This window comes from Pezoporus wallicus, unplaced genomic scaffold, assembly GCF_028554395.1.
Source record: "Pezoporus wallicus isolate ANWC-B61680 ecotype Strahan unplaced genomic scaffold, APGP_CSIRO_Pwel_v1 contig_2870, whole genome shotgun sequence".
Lineage (NCBI taxonomy): Eukaryota > Metazoa > Chordata > Aves > Psittaciformes > Psittacidae > Pezoporus > Pezoporus wallicus.
In genome coordinates this window covers 1106637-1123300 of record NW_026636990.1, presented here as the reverse complement: position 1 = coordinate 1123300, position 16664 = coordinate 1106637, and the positions used below count along the sequence as shown (strand labels likewise).

Genomic DNA, 16664 nt, shown 5'->3' with positions numbered 1-16664 from the left:
ACAAAATCCGCGAGTAGAGCTGGAGCAGAGACCAGAGCCAGCCGTAGATCTCCAGCACCCTCTTCTGGCTCCTGGGGCGACAGGCACGATCGCAGCTAGAAACCATCCTGCTCAAGGGACATCGATAGATGCAGTTAACGGGCATCCAGATGCAAGCTAACAGCATGCAGTGCCCTCAGCAGCACTACAGTGAACAATAGATGATATTCTATTGTTCTGAAAATTTCAGGAAGTTTCAGCTCTTGCTATGTTGTTCCTATGAGTCTTAGCATACATTAGTTGTGTTATTGCATTTGCTGGAAATCATAAAGCAAGGGCCAGAATCTTAGTGTACTGGACAACGTAGAGACACTGTTGAAAATGGCTTACAAGAAATGGGTGGAGAGCAGAGACACCTCACATGTGGTATGGTCCAAGAGCCAGGCAAAGATCAGAGTATCCTGAGTTGTCAAGGTTCCTCATTTTGCTTTATTTCACTTCATGGGTTAGAGACACCTTTCAAACAACATCTATGAAAAGGTAACAATGACATTTCTGTAACCTCCAAAGATAGCATGGAAGAAAGTATAAGGATTCCCTTTTCAAACCTGACCACATGGATGACACAATCCAGCATCACCGCCAAAGGCAGATGCCATCCTCCTGAAGTCAAGAGAAAAGTGACCCATTTAATGGGAGTGCCTACATCACAGAGGGCTAAAAAGTATGTTTAATGTAATCAGGACCAGGAGATAAATGTAAGGAGCCAGAGAGGATCAAAGATGGGAGAACAACCTGTGCAGCATCACCCTGCGGCAGGTGGGGGGCAAGATGGTGCTGAGGCCAGAGATGACACTGCTGACTCAAGAGCTGGGCAGATAGCCCCAGTGAAGAATCTTGAGGTACAGAGGCAGAGTAAGATATACCTTAGAGATGTTATACAGTGAAAATCTGCAACAGCCAGAGATGGATATGAGAACTCACAGACTGTCAAAGATGGAGAGAGACATGAGATAAATTAATAATTAGGAACGGAAGTGAAGAATGGAATGGTCAGAAGATACCATTTAAAAGTAAGAAAATATAAACAAAGTCATTGATTGGAAAGTTTGTTCTCTTGGCTAAGCCATACTGCTTCTGAACCGTGTGGAGCCATTCACTTTTCTTCCTGTCACACTGGTATTTTAGGTCACTGGTGTTAATAGCTCTGAGGTCTGGGCCACACAACATTGAGCAGTTTCTTTCTCTTGGGGATCAGATACTTCAAAAACAATCATCTCTGTTCTGTCTGGCCACACCAGGGTCTTTTCTCTCTGCAGTCACCAGAGCTCAGGCCTACCAGCTAGGTAACAAGCAGCTTCTGCTCCACAGCTGCAGCACTGCTAAAGCCCCTATGCTCAGCAGAGCCAAGGTGCCCATCTTTCATTTCACTCAGATGTCTCTGCTGTACAGTGCTGCTCATATGCTTTCTGCTGAATAGCTCTTCCACCACCCACCCCACAAGCCATGCCTCTGTATAGTCCTCTTCGCTCTTTGCTCTATTACTTTACAAATCACTTTCCACTCTTTATTAGAGCAGTTTCTGCTCCAGCCTTATCTTTCCACCTTGCTCCTTGAAGCCCACTCCAGCTGTAATTGCTTCCTGTCAAAAATGCAAAGGTAAGGCCATCTGCCATTCTGATGGCTTAACAGTATCCAGGCAAAAGAAAATGCTGAAGAAAATTGCAGATTTAACCTAAGCTGTATCTGCCGGTTTTGATCAATGCATGGGTTAAGCCAGGTTACACATACTTCTTTTGATTTCATTTCAGTCCAGTACCAGCCTCACCTCCTTGCAGAGCTCTGGCCTTTCCCCATTCCTGCCCTACTCAAGCAGTGATGCACTCTTTATGTAAGGGCAATTCTACACTCCAAGTTACTCGGAGGATGCTCTCATCCTTACACACAGGACTGTGCCTGCTTCTAAAAAGCCCTCCAGGATTTTACAGAAGACCCACTTTTTTCCTAATCCCATATTCAATCTTAATTTTCCTATTCTTAAAAACTCTTCCAACATCAGGACCCCCTCCATTAAGCAGCAAAAGAAAGGTATTTAAAGAAAATCAAGGTCAGGCACTTGGGAGGTGAGAAAGACAGAACCTGACTGAAGTCCAGAAAACACAAGCCTGTGCAACCTGCCAGCCCTTTAAGGCATGCATTACTTGTTAGCTTTTAATTGCATGAGCACAAACCATCCACCTGGCAGGACACCTGCCTTACTATTTTGTTTTTACCTACGTCACACATCGTCCACACACGCATTTAGTGCATGAAATAGAGAACTACTCCCCTCCTCATAAGCATGCCTCTAGTACTTTCACACTAAGTCCTTCACTAACGTTAACTTGCCTTCATATCCTTGTGGTTAGCCCACGGTATTCATTTTCTCCAAGTAAACAGATTACCAAGATAAAATTTTTCAGAAATATCTACTAAAGTCAACATCTTAGAATCACAGATCAGAGAACAGTTAGGATTGGAAAGGACCTTAAGATCATCTAGTTCCAACCCCCTGCCATGGGCAGAGACACCTCACACTAAACCGTATCACCCAAGGCCTCATCCAGCCTGGTCTTGAACTCTGCCAGGGACGGAGCAGTCACAACCTCCTTGGGCAACCTATTCCAGTGCCTCACCACCCTCACAGGAAAGAATTTCCTCCTTATATCCAATCTAAACTTCCCCTGTTTAAGTTTTAACCCCTTACCCCTTGTCCTGTCACTACAGTCCCTAATGAAGAGTCCCTCCCCAGCATCCCTATAGGCCCCCTTCAGATACTGGAAGGCTGCCATGAGATCTCCATGCAGCCTTCTCTTCTCCAGGCTGAACAGCCCCAACTTTCTCAGCCTGTCTTCATACGGGAGGTGCTCCAGTCCCCTGATCATCCTCGTGGCCCTCCTCTGGACTTGTTCCAACAGTTCCATGTCCTTTTTATGTTGAGGACACCAGAACTGCACACAATACTCCAGATGAGGTCTCACGAGAGCAGAGTAGAGGGGCAGGATCACCTCCTTCCACCTGCTGGTCATGCTCCTTTTGATGCAGCCCAGGATACAGTTGGCTTTCTGGGCTGCAAGTGCACGCTGCCTGCTCATGTTCATTTTCTCATTGACCAACACCCCCAAGTCCTTCTCTGCAGGGCTGCTCTGAATCTCTTCTCTGCCCAACCTGTAGCTGTGCCTGGGATTGCTCCCACCCAGGTGTAGGACCTTGCACTTGGCATGGTTAAACTTCATGAGGTTGGCATCAGCCCACCTCACAAGCGTGTCAAGGTCCCTCTGGATGGCATTCCTTCCCTCCAGCGTATCAACCGAACCACACAGCTTGGTGTCATCGGCAAACTTGCTGAGGGCGCACTCAATCCCGCTGTCCATGTCAGCGACGAAGATGTTAAACAAGACCGGTCCCAACACCGATCCCTGAGGGACACCACTCGTTACTGGCCTCCAGCTGGACACTGAGCCACTGACCACAACTCTTTGTGTGCGGCCATCCAGCCAGTTCTTTATCCACCGAGCAGTCCATCCATCTCGCTGGCTTATTGTTAAACTTGGCATGTTCTGACCAGCTTTATGTTCTCTCAACACAAAGAAAAAAAAAATGTAAAAAATGGAGGCAAGAAATAAGAGAATCACACCAAACCTCTACACAAAGCATATAGAGTTTTTGCTTTTTTTTTCAGGGCAACTGCCTAACTTGAGGCCATAGAATGATATAATCAAGAAATGGTTTGGGTTGGAAGGAACCTTAAAAGTCATCCAGCTCCAACTCCCCTGCCTTCGGCAGGGACACCTTCACTTACACCGGGCTTCTCCAAGCCCCATTCAGGCTGGCCTTGAACACTGCCAGGGATGGACCAGCCTTCCCAGCTTTCCCAGCTTCTTTGGGAAACCTGTGCCAGGGCATCACCACCCTCACAGGGGAGAGTTTCCTCCTAATACCTCAGCTAAATCTCCCTTCTCCCAGTTTAAAGCTATTCCCTCTTGTCCTATGCCTAACTGCCCTTGCAAAGTCCCTCTCCAGATTTCTGTTTCGCCCCTTTAGGCACTGGAAGCTGCTCTAAGGTGTCCCCTGAGCCTTCTCTTCTCCAAGCTGAACAAGCCCAGCTCTCTCAGCCTGTCTCCATAGGAGAGGTGCTCCAGCTCTCTGATCAGCTTTGTGGCTTCATCTGGACTCACTTCAACAGGTCCATGTCCTTATGTTGGGGACACCAGAGCTGAACAGAGAGTAGAGGGGAAGAATCACTTCCTTCAACCTGCTGGTCATGCTCCTTTTGATGCGGCACAGGACACGGCTGGTTTCTGGGCTGAATGCGCACACTGCCGTGTCACATTGAGCTTCTCATCAACCCATACACCTGACCTGTCTCCTCAAGGCTGCTTTCAATCCAGTCTCTGCCCAGCCTCTGTTTGTGCCTGGGACTGCCTCAACCTAGTGTAGGACCTTACATTTGGCCTTGTTGAACTTTGTAAGGCTGGCACTGTCCCACTTCTCCAGGTCCCTCTGGAACCTATCCCTTCCCTCCAGCATGTCTAAAGCACCACAGAGCTTGGTGTCACTGGCAAACTTGCTGGGGGTGCAGTAGTCACCAGTCTTCACTTGGACATTGACCCACTGACCACAACTCTCTGAGTCACCTACCACTATCACTCATCACTTTTTCCTAGTTTCACTGTTGCTATCTTTGGTGCAGGTTTGGCTGCCATACTTACCTCTAGTGTCTCTCCTGCTGTGGTGGGTCTTTCAACATTCAGCACTCACAAAATATCTCCAGCAGACATTCCTTAACATCCAAAGCTTACTAGAACCTACTAAGGGAATGTGCAAGTGTAGTCCACCAACTTCTTAAGTCTTTAAGGTAGACTTCCTTGCTCATACTTAACCTGCTCAAGCAGAAAAACAAGAGGATGTATCCTGGGCATGGATTACAAGCAATAGAAGAGAAAGGCCAATGAACAACTAAAATTGTCCTGGGTTAGGAACAAAGTCAAAGATGTAAAAAGTTGCATTGTTACATACTACAGAATCAGATTTCCTTCTGCTTTACATCCTCATCACTGAACAAAAGGGACGGGGACAGCATAAAAGGATGCTTTCATTTTACAGAAGCAAAACGTAAGAACTAAACTTTGTTTCAAGTGACATTTCCCAGGAAAACAGAAGTGAAAAACAGAGTTCTTCCCTGAGCGACTAAAAGATGCGTTTCTTAAGGTGGCAAAAAAGAGGATTAATGTAAGTATAACATAAGGCAATCCAGCTTCTCACTGGAAACATCAAAGCTTCCCCACTTCCATACTGCGGTGAAGGACGAAGTAAAAGAGGAGGCAGATAACATTTAAGATAGAGGCAATGCAGAGTTCTGGCATGTCTCTAACCTGGCAGAACGAATCACTTTATAGAACTACAACTGAATCCACAATGAGTAAGTGAAGTTCTGCACAATACCAAATCAAGTATCATAGAATCGTGAGCCAAACATGTCAGATTTCAGAAACACAAATATGGTGTAGAAGGAGTATAGAGGAATTATATCGTGCACAGAGTCAGGACGGACAACACAGCAGACACAAGAAAAGCCGCACACTTACAGAAAAGAAGTTACATAACATAAAGGTGTTTCACTCTACAAAGCAAAACCACTGCTCAAGTCCTGTTACCTCCTTTCTCACAGTTCATTGTAACCACTGCTTCCATGGCCAGTTTCAGGCTATAAAGTAGTGAAACAGATGTACCACATAAAACTATTTTTTCTACTTTCTCTGAAGAGAATTTTCTCAATTATAACTCAGAAATTACCTGAATTTATACACTTACTGTAACACAATTCTTCTACAATTATAGTATCTTCCCAAAGGGTTAATTATAGAGGTGGCATTTGTTAATGAACCAAATAAAGAGGGGAAAAAGTCTACATGTCACTTTGAGAAATACCAAAGCAAAAAAGTTTTCACTTAGTAATAAAAATAGTGATCCACATACCACTAAGTACTTTGGATAGGCAAAAGATCCTGTTGCTAGGATGTGAACAGACCACAGCAAGGTGTCAATGTTGGTTAAATAAACAAAAAAAAAAAAAATGCAAACTGGTAGGAAAGACCTCATTACTGATATAGCAGCAATCTCTTTAAAAAAAAAAATTCTTATTTGGACATGAAAATGGTGATTTCAATACATTTTGCCACAATTACCTATATCAACATTTGTATGCCTGTTCCAGGACAAAAACTGACCTCTTGAAATCTCTATTTAAATTAATAATTTAGAAAAGAAGCATACCACCTTTGGCCAAAAATTGATAGGTACCACCTATATATGCCTTTTCCTTAAAAAGTCAAATATGGATAAAACCAAAGCTTTAAATATTTTTGCTTTAGAGTTTTACTTACTATAAGAAATACTACAATTCAAAAATATCTTGAAGGGGGAATGTCTATATGTATGCATTAGCTGTAAGTGTATGTGACATCACCATGAGCAATTGTTCTTATGAATTAATGCAATGGTTTGTTCAACCCTGTGGAAAACATTTAAAGAACTAAAATGAACCAAATAAACCTATGAATAATACAATATTGTTTTTAAAATGTGTAATTATGAAGAAAAAATCTGACACCAAATATGCAAAACAGGTGCTTATTGCATAGATATACTTCTGCTGCTATAAAAGCAAGATATGGAGATGAAAATATTTTTACCTCATTCTGAAATGCAGTCAATGCTGCTAGAGTACATTCAATATAAATGCAAACAAAACTTACCAGATTTAAAAACAATACCTTTGTTGCTATGCACTGAGACAATACTCCGTAAAACAGTTTGTTTTCCATGTAGTAGACAAATCCAGCCAGTACAATTATTTTCCTGTATGTGAATAGTAAAATCAAAGGGTTTATTTTCCCATTAAGAAATGTGTTTGGTGTGAGAATTCTGGGTTTTACAATACCCCCATAAAGCCTTCAGTTTAAAGGTTTGTTCTAGAAACTTTGAACTGAAACATAGGGTTTTGCCATTAATAACTACTACACTACAAATGGCTAAAGCGCAGTTATGGGTGGAAAAGTGGGTGGAAGAAGAAGTACAGTACAACAGCTCAATTAGGAAAAAGAGATTTAGTGCACTTTGCTCATTTTTACCCAACACGCTACATTGCCTTTTTGAATACAAAGTGGACGCAAGGATTTCCATTGTAACAAAGAAATGACCTGGCAAGCAAAACGCTGCGTCAAGCTGCCCTTTTTTTCTTACAGACTTGAAAATTTGAAACAAAAGCTTTGCAAGACATTGCACAGCTCTTAAGTTTTATTATTAAACGTAAAAGTCTGCTTTGTTACATTGTCACACAGCTAGTCAGAAATGCTTCAGTGATGAAGGTCAATACTGGCTCAATCCAAGCCCTCAATCTACAGCATTTGCTTACAAAGAAATTACAGTAATGTTCCCAACCCAACATTTCTTGCTTTCTTCAGAGAAAAGTTACAACAATTTTTCTCTAGTGTGTATTATAAATCAGAAAATCTTTCTGGACAATATAACCCCAAACTTTCATGAGATCAAAACCAGCTTCTGCAGATGTTACAGAAATCTTCACATATCATCATCATCTGATGTATCACTGCTGCTCGTCTCTGAATCCTCATTCTCCAGAGCAGGTTTGAAAGTGCTGGTTTTCCAGGGACTAAATTTAAAATCACGGATGAGACTATTTTTCAAAATGCCAGTTTTCCGAAGACCATTTTTTCGTAACTGAAATGAGAAAACAAGTTGTGTACAGAGAAAGAAAAAGCTAAACACAACAACCTGCTGCATTTCAACATTCCAAATGCTCTAATTAATAAGTCTGTGGTAGACTTACAGAAATATCAACTATTCTTATTTAATACCACGTAAGGTTCCCTCTTCCAGCTCCTCCTGACTTACTCATTCAGGTATATACAACACTCCTAACTAAAATAAAACAAAAAATCAAGTCTAGGCTGCCTTTTCAGACTTTGTTACTACTGAATTAAATGTCTGATTTCCAGAGACAATTCAGATTTGGAGACCCAAGGACATGGCATAAAAACCTGGGAAGAAAATTCCCTCTCCTCAGGCTAAGCTGAGGAGCTAGAAAGCCTGAGCTACTCTATCAGCTCCAATTCTGAAACTACTCGGAAGCAATGCTCCTTTACCCTCCTTTCCCTCATACTCAGAGAATAGGCCTTACCGACAATAAGCACTGGTCCCCTATCTTTTTAAAGCAATTACTCTTCCAAAAGGACAATACTGAAACAGCAACATCCGTAACCATCAAAATTACTGCAGATCCTCCTCAAAGACAGGAATTTAGGGTAGCCAATTACAAGTTTATAAGGGAACATTACTGTTACCTGTTCACTAATGACACGGAACTCTCTCATCTCATCCTCTGTTAGCGGAGCATATGCTTCATCATTTTCACCGTCTTCCTGCCAGCCCATCTCCTTTAACAACCTTTAAATTAAAAAGGAAAAGTGAGGAACCTGCTACACACACTTGGACATTTCAAGCTGCGCCTACATATCTGTGTGAAGATCTGTAATAAATGGATTAATCAGTCCATAGCGTTTTTTGAACAAATGCTTACTTAAAGATAGGTCAAAAAGCTTACGAAAGATAAATAAGGCATAAAAGTTGAGAAATTCTCAGGTCTTTCACAGACCACCCTGCTTTACCACTACAAGGGGTAAAAACTGTACTTTTATTCCCAAGCAGAGATCTGTGTCAGGTGGAAAATTAAGAATGCATTTGCTTTGTATAACTGCTCTGGTGGAGCAAGTGGCTACATGACACTTAGTTACCAAATGGGTTTAAACCATGACACGATGAAAAGAAAGAAGAGACAGATTCCTCTCACAACTAAGTTTTAAGATATCCAAAGGTGCAACAATCAACATGGTTTAGCTAGTGCCAAAGTGCGACAGCAGTATCTGAACAGGAAGAGAGTGGTTTTACATGTGAAGCAGCTGTAAAAATAGGGGTTATATGAGAATGAAGACACCATGACATTTAACAACAAAGACAGTAAGTTCTCTTGCTGCAAAGTTTTTGCAAAAAGGATCAGCACATTTTTCAGGCAAGCCATGCACCTTTGACCTTATATGGTGAGAGAAATTAAAGCTATTTCATAGAAAATAAAGATGTTTCATAGTAAAAGTCTGGAACTGTAGAAGGGAGAAACAGAAAAAAACATTACTCTGTTAAACGAAAAAAACAAACCAAACAAGAAAAAAAGTACAGAAATGGAAATTATATTCTCTGTAGTATTTGGGCCAAATTGGACAATGTGACAGCCAGGAGCAACTAAATCCTCAGGAAGCAGCAGAAATAATATGCAAGTCATCCAAAACTCTCTTTCAAGTGAATGCACGCATTTGTGTAGACATACAGAAAAAGACTCACAATGCCAAATTCAGTTCAATGATACTTACTTTTTGGCAACAGCAATTTGATTTAGAAAATTTTACTGGAGCAAGATAAAATGTTAAAAATATTATGTAAAATAAAGTGAACAGCCACAGAGCTGCTGTTAATGTAAATTAAACTTAAGGCAATGGCTAATTAACATTTAAGCAATGCTGTCTAAAGTTAGCAGGGCCACTGTTCTTTTAAAACAATACAAGACTTCTAGAATGGTTAAAAGGGTGAACTACATGAAAAAATTAAACTTCAGATTAGCAAATTTGACACCAACAGGATGGCTGCATTGTGGCAACTTCCCCAGCAGAAGGAAAGCCCAAGATATATTTTGTACAAGACACACCAATACTGTTACTAGGTATGCACAAGTATCCCGTTGAGTTAACCTGGCCACTTCAAGTTAAATTTACTACAAAAAGGCTTACCACGTAACATCTGTCTACATGTATGCAGAAGTCACAGCCAAAGGGCTGGGACATTACAGAGATACACCCTTTCTGGTATACCACAAAAGACAGACGTGCACGGAAACCCTATGAAGGCCGTTCAAATAACCTGAATTGAAAAATGAGAGTTAGACTGGATTCCTATCTTCTAGTAAAAAAGTCAGCAGCAGCAGCCTCTAGTGGTCAAAGATTTCTGTTCCCACAGCCAATGGTGGAAAATAGGAACAAAACAAGGTGCGTTTCATTTTCCATACTCATGAGGGATAAGAGGTCATGAAATGTTCCTCTGCAGGTACTGAAAATATGAAAGTTCTCTAGTCCAATGTAGACCTATATCACTATAAACAAACAAAATAACTGCAATTCTGTAGTTGCCAGAAAGAGCAGGAATCTGACAGAGCTCATAACAAGCATTATCTCCAGACTGAGCTGTGATTTCCAAGCTAGTCATCTCCACCAGCTGCTACTGCAGTTACTTTTCTGAGATACCAGAACTACTTCAATCCCTTTTTGAAGTTACTTTCTCCTTTTCCAGTACATTATATTGTGTATCACTGCCAGCTAGTCAGCTACAGAAATGATTAACAAGGAAAAACTCACTGAAGTTTCTTTTTTACATCAGATGCAGCCATTGAAAGATTATTAATATAAATAGCAGTTACATGCATTGCTCCTCATAGACATGCAGACCAAAATCAGAGGGATGAACTCACTATGCAGTTTATCTCTTTATAAGGAAATACACTGAATTTTTAGTAAAGCAAGTTTAAATCAGCACTCAAGTCTAGTGGAAATGAAGTATATTGCACATTACATTAGTACATGTCTAAAAATTAAACTTTGGCAGTGCTCATTAAATATTTTATGTGTTCTCAGTTTTCAGATTCTGACTTAACGAGTAAGAATTTATGACATGCTCACTTACCATGAAGGAACTCTCCATCTTATATAAAGTACATACCTATGCTCTCCATATTATATAAAGTACATACCTATGCTCTGCCTCAAGTGAGCTTGAAAGAGCATCTGCCTGAGGGAAAGCTGAAGACTGAATGATCTGTTGAGATGTAACTGAAGCGCTGGCATTCTCCTCTGGAATTTCATTTCCAAAGTTTCTGTTTATATCTCTTTCATGAGGAGGACTGTTGCTGTTATGCAAGTCAAAGGACTCATCATTCTGTCAAAAAATAATTACATATTGCAAATTTTAAAGGAAATTCTGTTCACAAGTTAACATCTGCAAGTGCTGCAATTCAGTGATTCCATTTAAGTTCAGTTTAAATGGAGACACTCTATACTACCTCTGTGGTAATCCTGTTCATACTTTTACAGTTTGCAATACCTGAATACAACATAAATCTGAAGTTATTCCACTGAAAAAGTAACATGGAAAGTAACTCCCATGCTCTGCCTCAATTTTTTTTCCATTAAGTTTCAAATGTATCTTAAAATTCAAACTTATTTAAGCTGCCTTTCATACTCACCAAAATAACAGGCTATCTATCTGTGAACTTGCAAACAATGTTCCTAATTAGGTATCAGAAATGTGTGTCAGGAGGAGTTTGAAAGCATTAAAGTTGTGAAACCTACTTAGTGTATAGGACAGGTGACAGTCATTCAATCAGCAAATTCACCTGCCACACATTCAGGAAGACAGGGTACTGCTCCTTAAATTCAGACAACTTCCCCTACACACATGTATTCACCACAGCTTCCCAGTTACAGCAACTGTTACTTAGTAGCCACAAAATAAGAATTATTAAGAAAGTTTATTTAGAAACAGATTGTTCAGAAAACAGATTGTTCAGGTTCACTCAAATATTAAAAGCTCTTTAATCCTATAAACCAGTGATGATTCTTTTAATTCTACTCATTCAGCAACCTGTAATTCTTATTTAATGCAATGAGCCAAATAGCCTCATAAGTCCTACCAACTATAAAAACAGAAAGGAGAGTATAATGATTACCTAGTTAACATCTTTTTGACAACAAAATCCCTAACGTGGGCATATGACAGCACTATCCACAGAAGGTGGCAATCACTCAGTCAGCCAGTTCTGCACTTGCAAGAAAGCATACTTCAGAATTCAGGATCAACACCATCACTAACATTTCTTTCCCACTCCAGAAATTCTAGAATCCTCAGCAAGAAATTCTTAAGAACAAGTATCACAATAGACATATATTCAGCTGTTAAATCACATGCCTGAAGAATGGATCTCAGATTCTCAAACAAAACTTACAAAAATTATAAACAATTTCAATGCACATAGGGCAAAAAATAGCTTCTTCCAAGCATGATTCAGCTACTGATTATGATTTGCCTTATTTCAGAGGTGAAATCTGTTACTGCAGGCCTTAAAATTCTATCAAGAAGATGACGTAAGACTGTTATCCACTCAGTTGCACACTGTCTTCTACTGACGATCATGAAAATGAATGTTGAAAGTAGGACAACTATCAGATGACTGACTTAACATCTTTCCACACCTGCTAGTCTGATAACTATGCTTACAGCTTGTTAGTGGCTGGTAGCACTGATACAAATATTCTCTGCTGACAGCTGAGTACCCAATAAAGAGATCCAGATTGAAAGAAACCTGACAAATATTATATACTGACAGAACAGGCCTCCCGAGTTCTCAATTAGTAAATAAACCCAGGTTACTTATACATGCAGAAATTGAACAACTGCTCCTATGATTAGACCAAGATAGGAGAATTTCTGGCTACCTAAACACTCTTAACTAGAAAGGAAACGGTTCAAGAAGTAGAACCAAAGTTTCCAACTGAATGTTTTGTAGGATAACTAACAGCCAAGGTATGGAATACTGCCCTCCATGAGGGGGCTAGATGGGATCCACCACCCAAGGCAACCAGCAACATCCTGGCCTATATCAAAAATAGTGCGGCCAGCAGGACTAAGGAAGTGCCCATCCCCTGTACTGGGCACTTGAGGATGCACCTCAAATCCTGTGTTCAGTTCTGGGCCCCTCACTACAAGAGAAACGCTGAGGTCCTGGAGCAGCTCCAGCAAAAGGCAACAGAGCTGGTGAAGGATCTGGAGCACAAGGAATGTTTGAGGAACCTGGGGTTGTTTAGTCTGGAGAGGAGAAGGCTCAGGGGGGACCTGATCACTTTCTACAACTACCTGAAAGGAGGCTGTAGTGAGGTGCAGGTCAGTCTCTTCCCCCAGGCAATAAGCTACAGGAGAGAAAATGGCCTCAAGCTGTGCTAGTGGAGATTTAGACTGGATATTAGGAAAAACTTCTTCTCTGAAATCAGAAGTCATTGGACCACACTGCCCAGGGAAGTGGTTGAGTCACCATCCCTGGAGGTATTTAAAAGATGTGCAGATGTGGCATTTAGAGACATGGTTTAGTGGTGGACTTGGCAGTTCCAGGTTAATGGCTGGACTCAATTTTAAAGGTCTTTTCCAACCTAAACAATTCTATGATTATGTTAGTGTACTAAGCTTAATTTATTCTTTTTATTGTTGCTATAGATGCAGATGTACCTGAGCTATTAACATGTATGAACAGATACTGCAGAAGATAAAAAAAACTATAAACAAGCACTGGAGGAAGAACAGTACTTCGAAGAACTTCAAATTCATCAAAATGTAACTCTTTTCCTTCATTTAGAGATCCCAGAACATGACTTAACTGTTTAGAGCAAAATAAAAACCAGTATATGGTCCATATGAAAAGTACTGCTGTAGTACAAGATATACATACAATAAATAGGTATGAAAACCTACCTTATTTTGTGCAGCATCATTTGCATTTTCATGTTCCTCTTCCACTCTATCTTGTTTCAATGTTTTCAAAAATTCACTCTTCTTATCTGCCTGCATTCTCGTCAATTTCGTTAAACGAGGCTGACTAACTTTGTCAACAGGGGATGAAGAATTTGACCGATTATACTAATACAGGGAGTCAGAAAAAGAAAGAATGTTAGAAAATTTAGGTTCATTTAGAAAATTCTGAATGAAAGACAAAAAGACTCCCTGGTCCCTGCAGCTTCACATTTTACATATATCCACAGCCAAAAGCAGATGAAAGATACCTGTATTTCAGGATATGTAGTTCTTACATGTAAACCTAGAAACGCAGGTTTATGGAGCACTGCTAACAAACAGTGCGCCTTCTGAAGTGTTTCATACTATTAGCAGCTTTGAAGTTTAAAATCATCACATTTGTCGTGGTTTAAGCCCGGCTCGTAACTCAGAATCATGCAGCTGCCCGCTCACACCCCCCCCTTCTTCCTCCCTCAGCTCCTGGAGGGATGGGGAGGAGAACCAAAAGAATGTAACTCCCACGGGTTGAGATAAGAACAGTCCAGTAACTAAAGTATAACACAAACCACTACTGCTGCCACCAATAATAATAACAATAAGCAAAATAGCAAGGGAAGAGAATACAAACACTCACCAGCGGACAGACATGAAGTCCCACCCAAGCAGTGATCTAACCCTTCCGGGCAACTGCCCCCACTTTATATAGTGGGCATGACGTGCTGTGCTACAGAATACCCCTTTGGCTAGCTTGGGTCAGGTGTCCTGTCTCTGCTTCCTCCTGGCTTCCCCTACTCCCTGGCGGAGCATGAGACTCAGAAAGTCCTTGGTCAGAGTAAACATTACTGAGCCACAACTACAAACATTGGCGTTATCAGAATTGTTCCCAGGCTGAAAGGCAAAAACACAGCACTGCACCAGCTACTAAGCAGGACAAAAATGACTGCTATTGCTGAAGACAGGACATACGTCCTAACGCACCATTTTTACTCCAAATCAAACTTACAAAGCAAATTGTGCAGTACTTAAAGGCCAGTGATACACCTTCTGAAAAAAGTTATGAAATACAATTCTGCATAAAATCTATTGATCTCCTTATCTAACCAAATGAAACATTTTATAGATTTCATAAAAACTACAGGCATTGCTTTACCTCTTTCACTGAATTCTGTGATACAGTAAACCCCTTGGCAATTGATTTGATAGGACTGGAACTGCAAACACCATATGCAGATTCATGAGGAAATAGATTTCCAAGTTTATTTTCTTTTGCTTGGCTTTTCCACTGTGTAGGCTAAACAAAATTTAAACAGGAATTTAAAGAGTCATTAACTACAACAGGATTTATGAGCAACTTCACACTCACAAATACTGTTTAAATTTTATATAAAGACTAAAATTTAAAAACAATTAAGACCCTCATATCTGAACTATTAAGAATGAACGTATGTCTTCAACAGAAGAAAACTGTTTTTAATGTAGAATGTTAGAGAGTTAGGAACTACTCCATCATATAGAGATGTGTGCACATCTATGGGGGTATGATATAACAGGCATTGCAGAAACATGGTGGGATGGTTCCTATGACTGGAGTGTTGGAATGGAAGGTTACAGGCTCTTTAGAAAAGACAGGCCTGGCAGGCGGGGAGGGGGACTTGCCCTTTATGTTAGGGATAGGCTGGAGAGTATGGAACTGTCTGGGGACAGGTGAGCAGTTAACAGAGAGTTTGTGGGTCAGGGTTAAAGGGAATATAGCTATGGGAGACATTACTGTGGGGGTCTATTACAGACCACCTGATCAAGGAGAACCTGCGGATGAAGCACTCTATAGACAGACAGGAAAAGCCTCATGCTCGCAGGCCCTTGTTCTCATGGGTGACTTCAACCACCCTGACATATGTTGGAAGGACGGTACGGCCCGGCACAAGCAATCCAGGAGGTTCCTCGATTGTGTGGAAGACAACTTCCTTCTGCAAGTAATAGAGGAGCCGACAAGGAGAGGTGCCATGCTTGACCTCGTGCTCACCAACAGGGAAGGGCTCGCTGGAAATGTGACTCTCCAAGGCAGCCTTGGATGCAGCGATCGTGAGATGGTCGAATTTGAGATCCTCAGGACAGTGAGAAGAGCGTGCAGCAAGCTCACTGCCCTGGACTTCAGGAGAGCAGACTTTGGTCTCTTCAGGAACCTGCTTAGTAAGGTTCCATGGGATATAGCCCTAGAGGGCAGGGGGACCCAAGACTGTTGGTTGATATTCAAGGATCACCTGCTACAAGCTCAGGAGTGCTGCATCCCAACTAGAAGGAAGTGCAGCAGGAGGGCCAGGAGACCTCCTTGGATGGATAAGGAGCTCCTGAGAAAAATTCAAATGGAAAAAGAGGCTTATAGAAACTGGAAGCAAGGACAGGAGGCCTGGGAAGAGTACAGGGATGTTGTCCAAGAAGGTAGGGACCAGGTTAGGAAAGCTAAGACCCAGTCAGAATTAAACTTGGCTACGGATGTTAAGGATAACAGGAAGGGGTTCTACAGGTACATATCAAATAAAAAACAGACTAGGGAGAATACAGGCCCCCTCAGAAAGCTCTCGGGAGAACTGGCTACACAGGATTTGGAGAAGGCTGATGTTCTGAATGACGTCTTTGCCTCAGTCTTCACTGGCAAATGCTCTGCCCAAACTACCCAAGTATTGGAAGGCAGACACAGGGACTGTGAGAATGAAGACCTTGAGCCCACTGTAGGACAGGAACTGGTTCGAGACCATCTTAAAAATCTGAATGTGCACAAGTCCATGGGTCCTGATGAAATCCATCTGCGAGTCCTGAAGGAGCTGGCGAATGAAGTTGCTAAGCCACTGGCCACCATATTTGAGAAATCATGGCAGTCAGGTGAAGTTCCCGATGACTGGAAAAAGGGAAATATAACCCCCATTTTCAAGAAGGGGAAAATGGATGACCTGGGGAGTTACAGACCA

At 41.4% G+C, this 16664-nt stretch overlaps 1 protein-coding gene across 5 annotated transcripts in view; it reads right to left on the bottom strand.

Moving 5' to 3' along the window:
* Positions 1 to 7288: 7288 nt before the first annotated feature.
* GPBP1 (GC-rich promoter binding protein 1) overlaps positions 7289 to 16664 on the bottom strand; it is a 36670-nt gene continuing 27294 nt past the window's right edge. For 4 of the 5 annotated variants that reach the window (XM_057402678.1, XM_057402679.1, XM_057402677.1 and 1 more), the window contains 5 exons: positions 14849 to 14989; positions 13660 to 13824; positions 10892 to 11076; positions 8385 to 8487; positions 7289 to 7761 (listed from right to left, as the gene is read on the bottom strand). In XM_057402678.1, coding sequence (XP_057258661.1) covers positions 7603 to 7761; positions 8385 to 8487; positions 10892 to 11076; positions 13660 to 13824; positions 14849 to 14989 — 753 coding nt within the window. In that variant the 3' untranslated portion in view covers positions 7289 to 7602. The remainder of the gene's footprint in view (positions 7762 to 8384; positions 8488 to 10891; positions 11077 to 13659; positions 13825 to 14848; positions 14990 to 16664) is intronic. The other variant, XM_057402680.1, reaches the window with a different exon arrangement.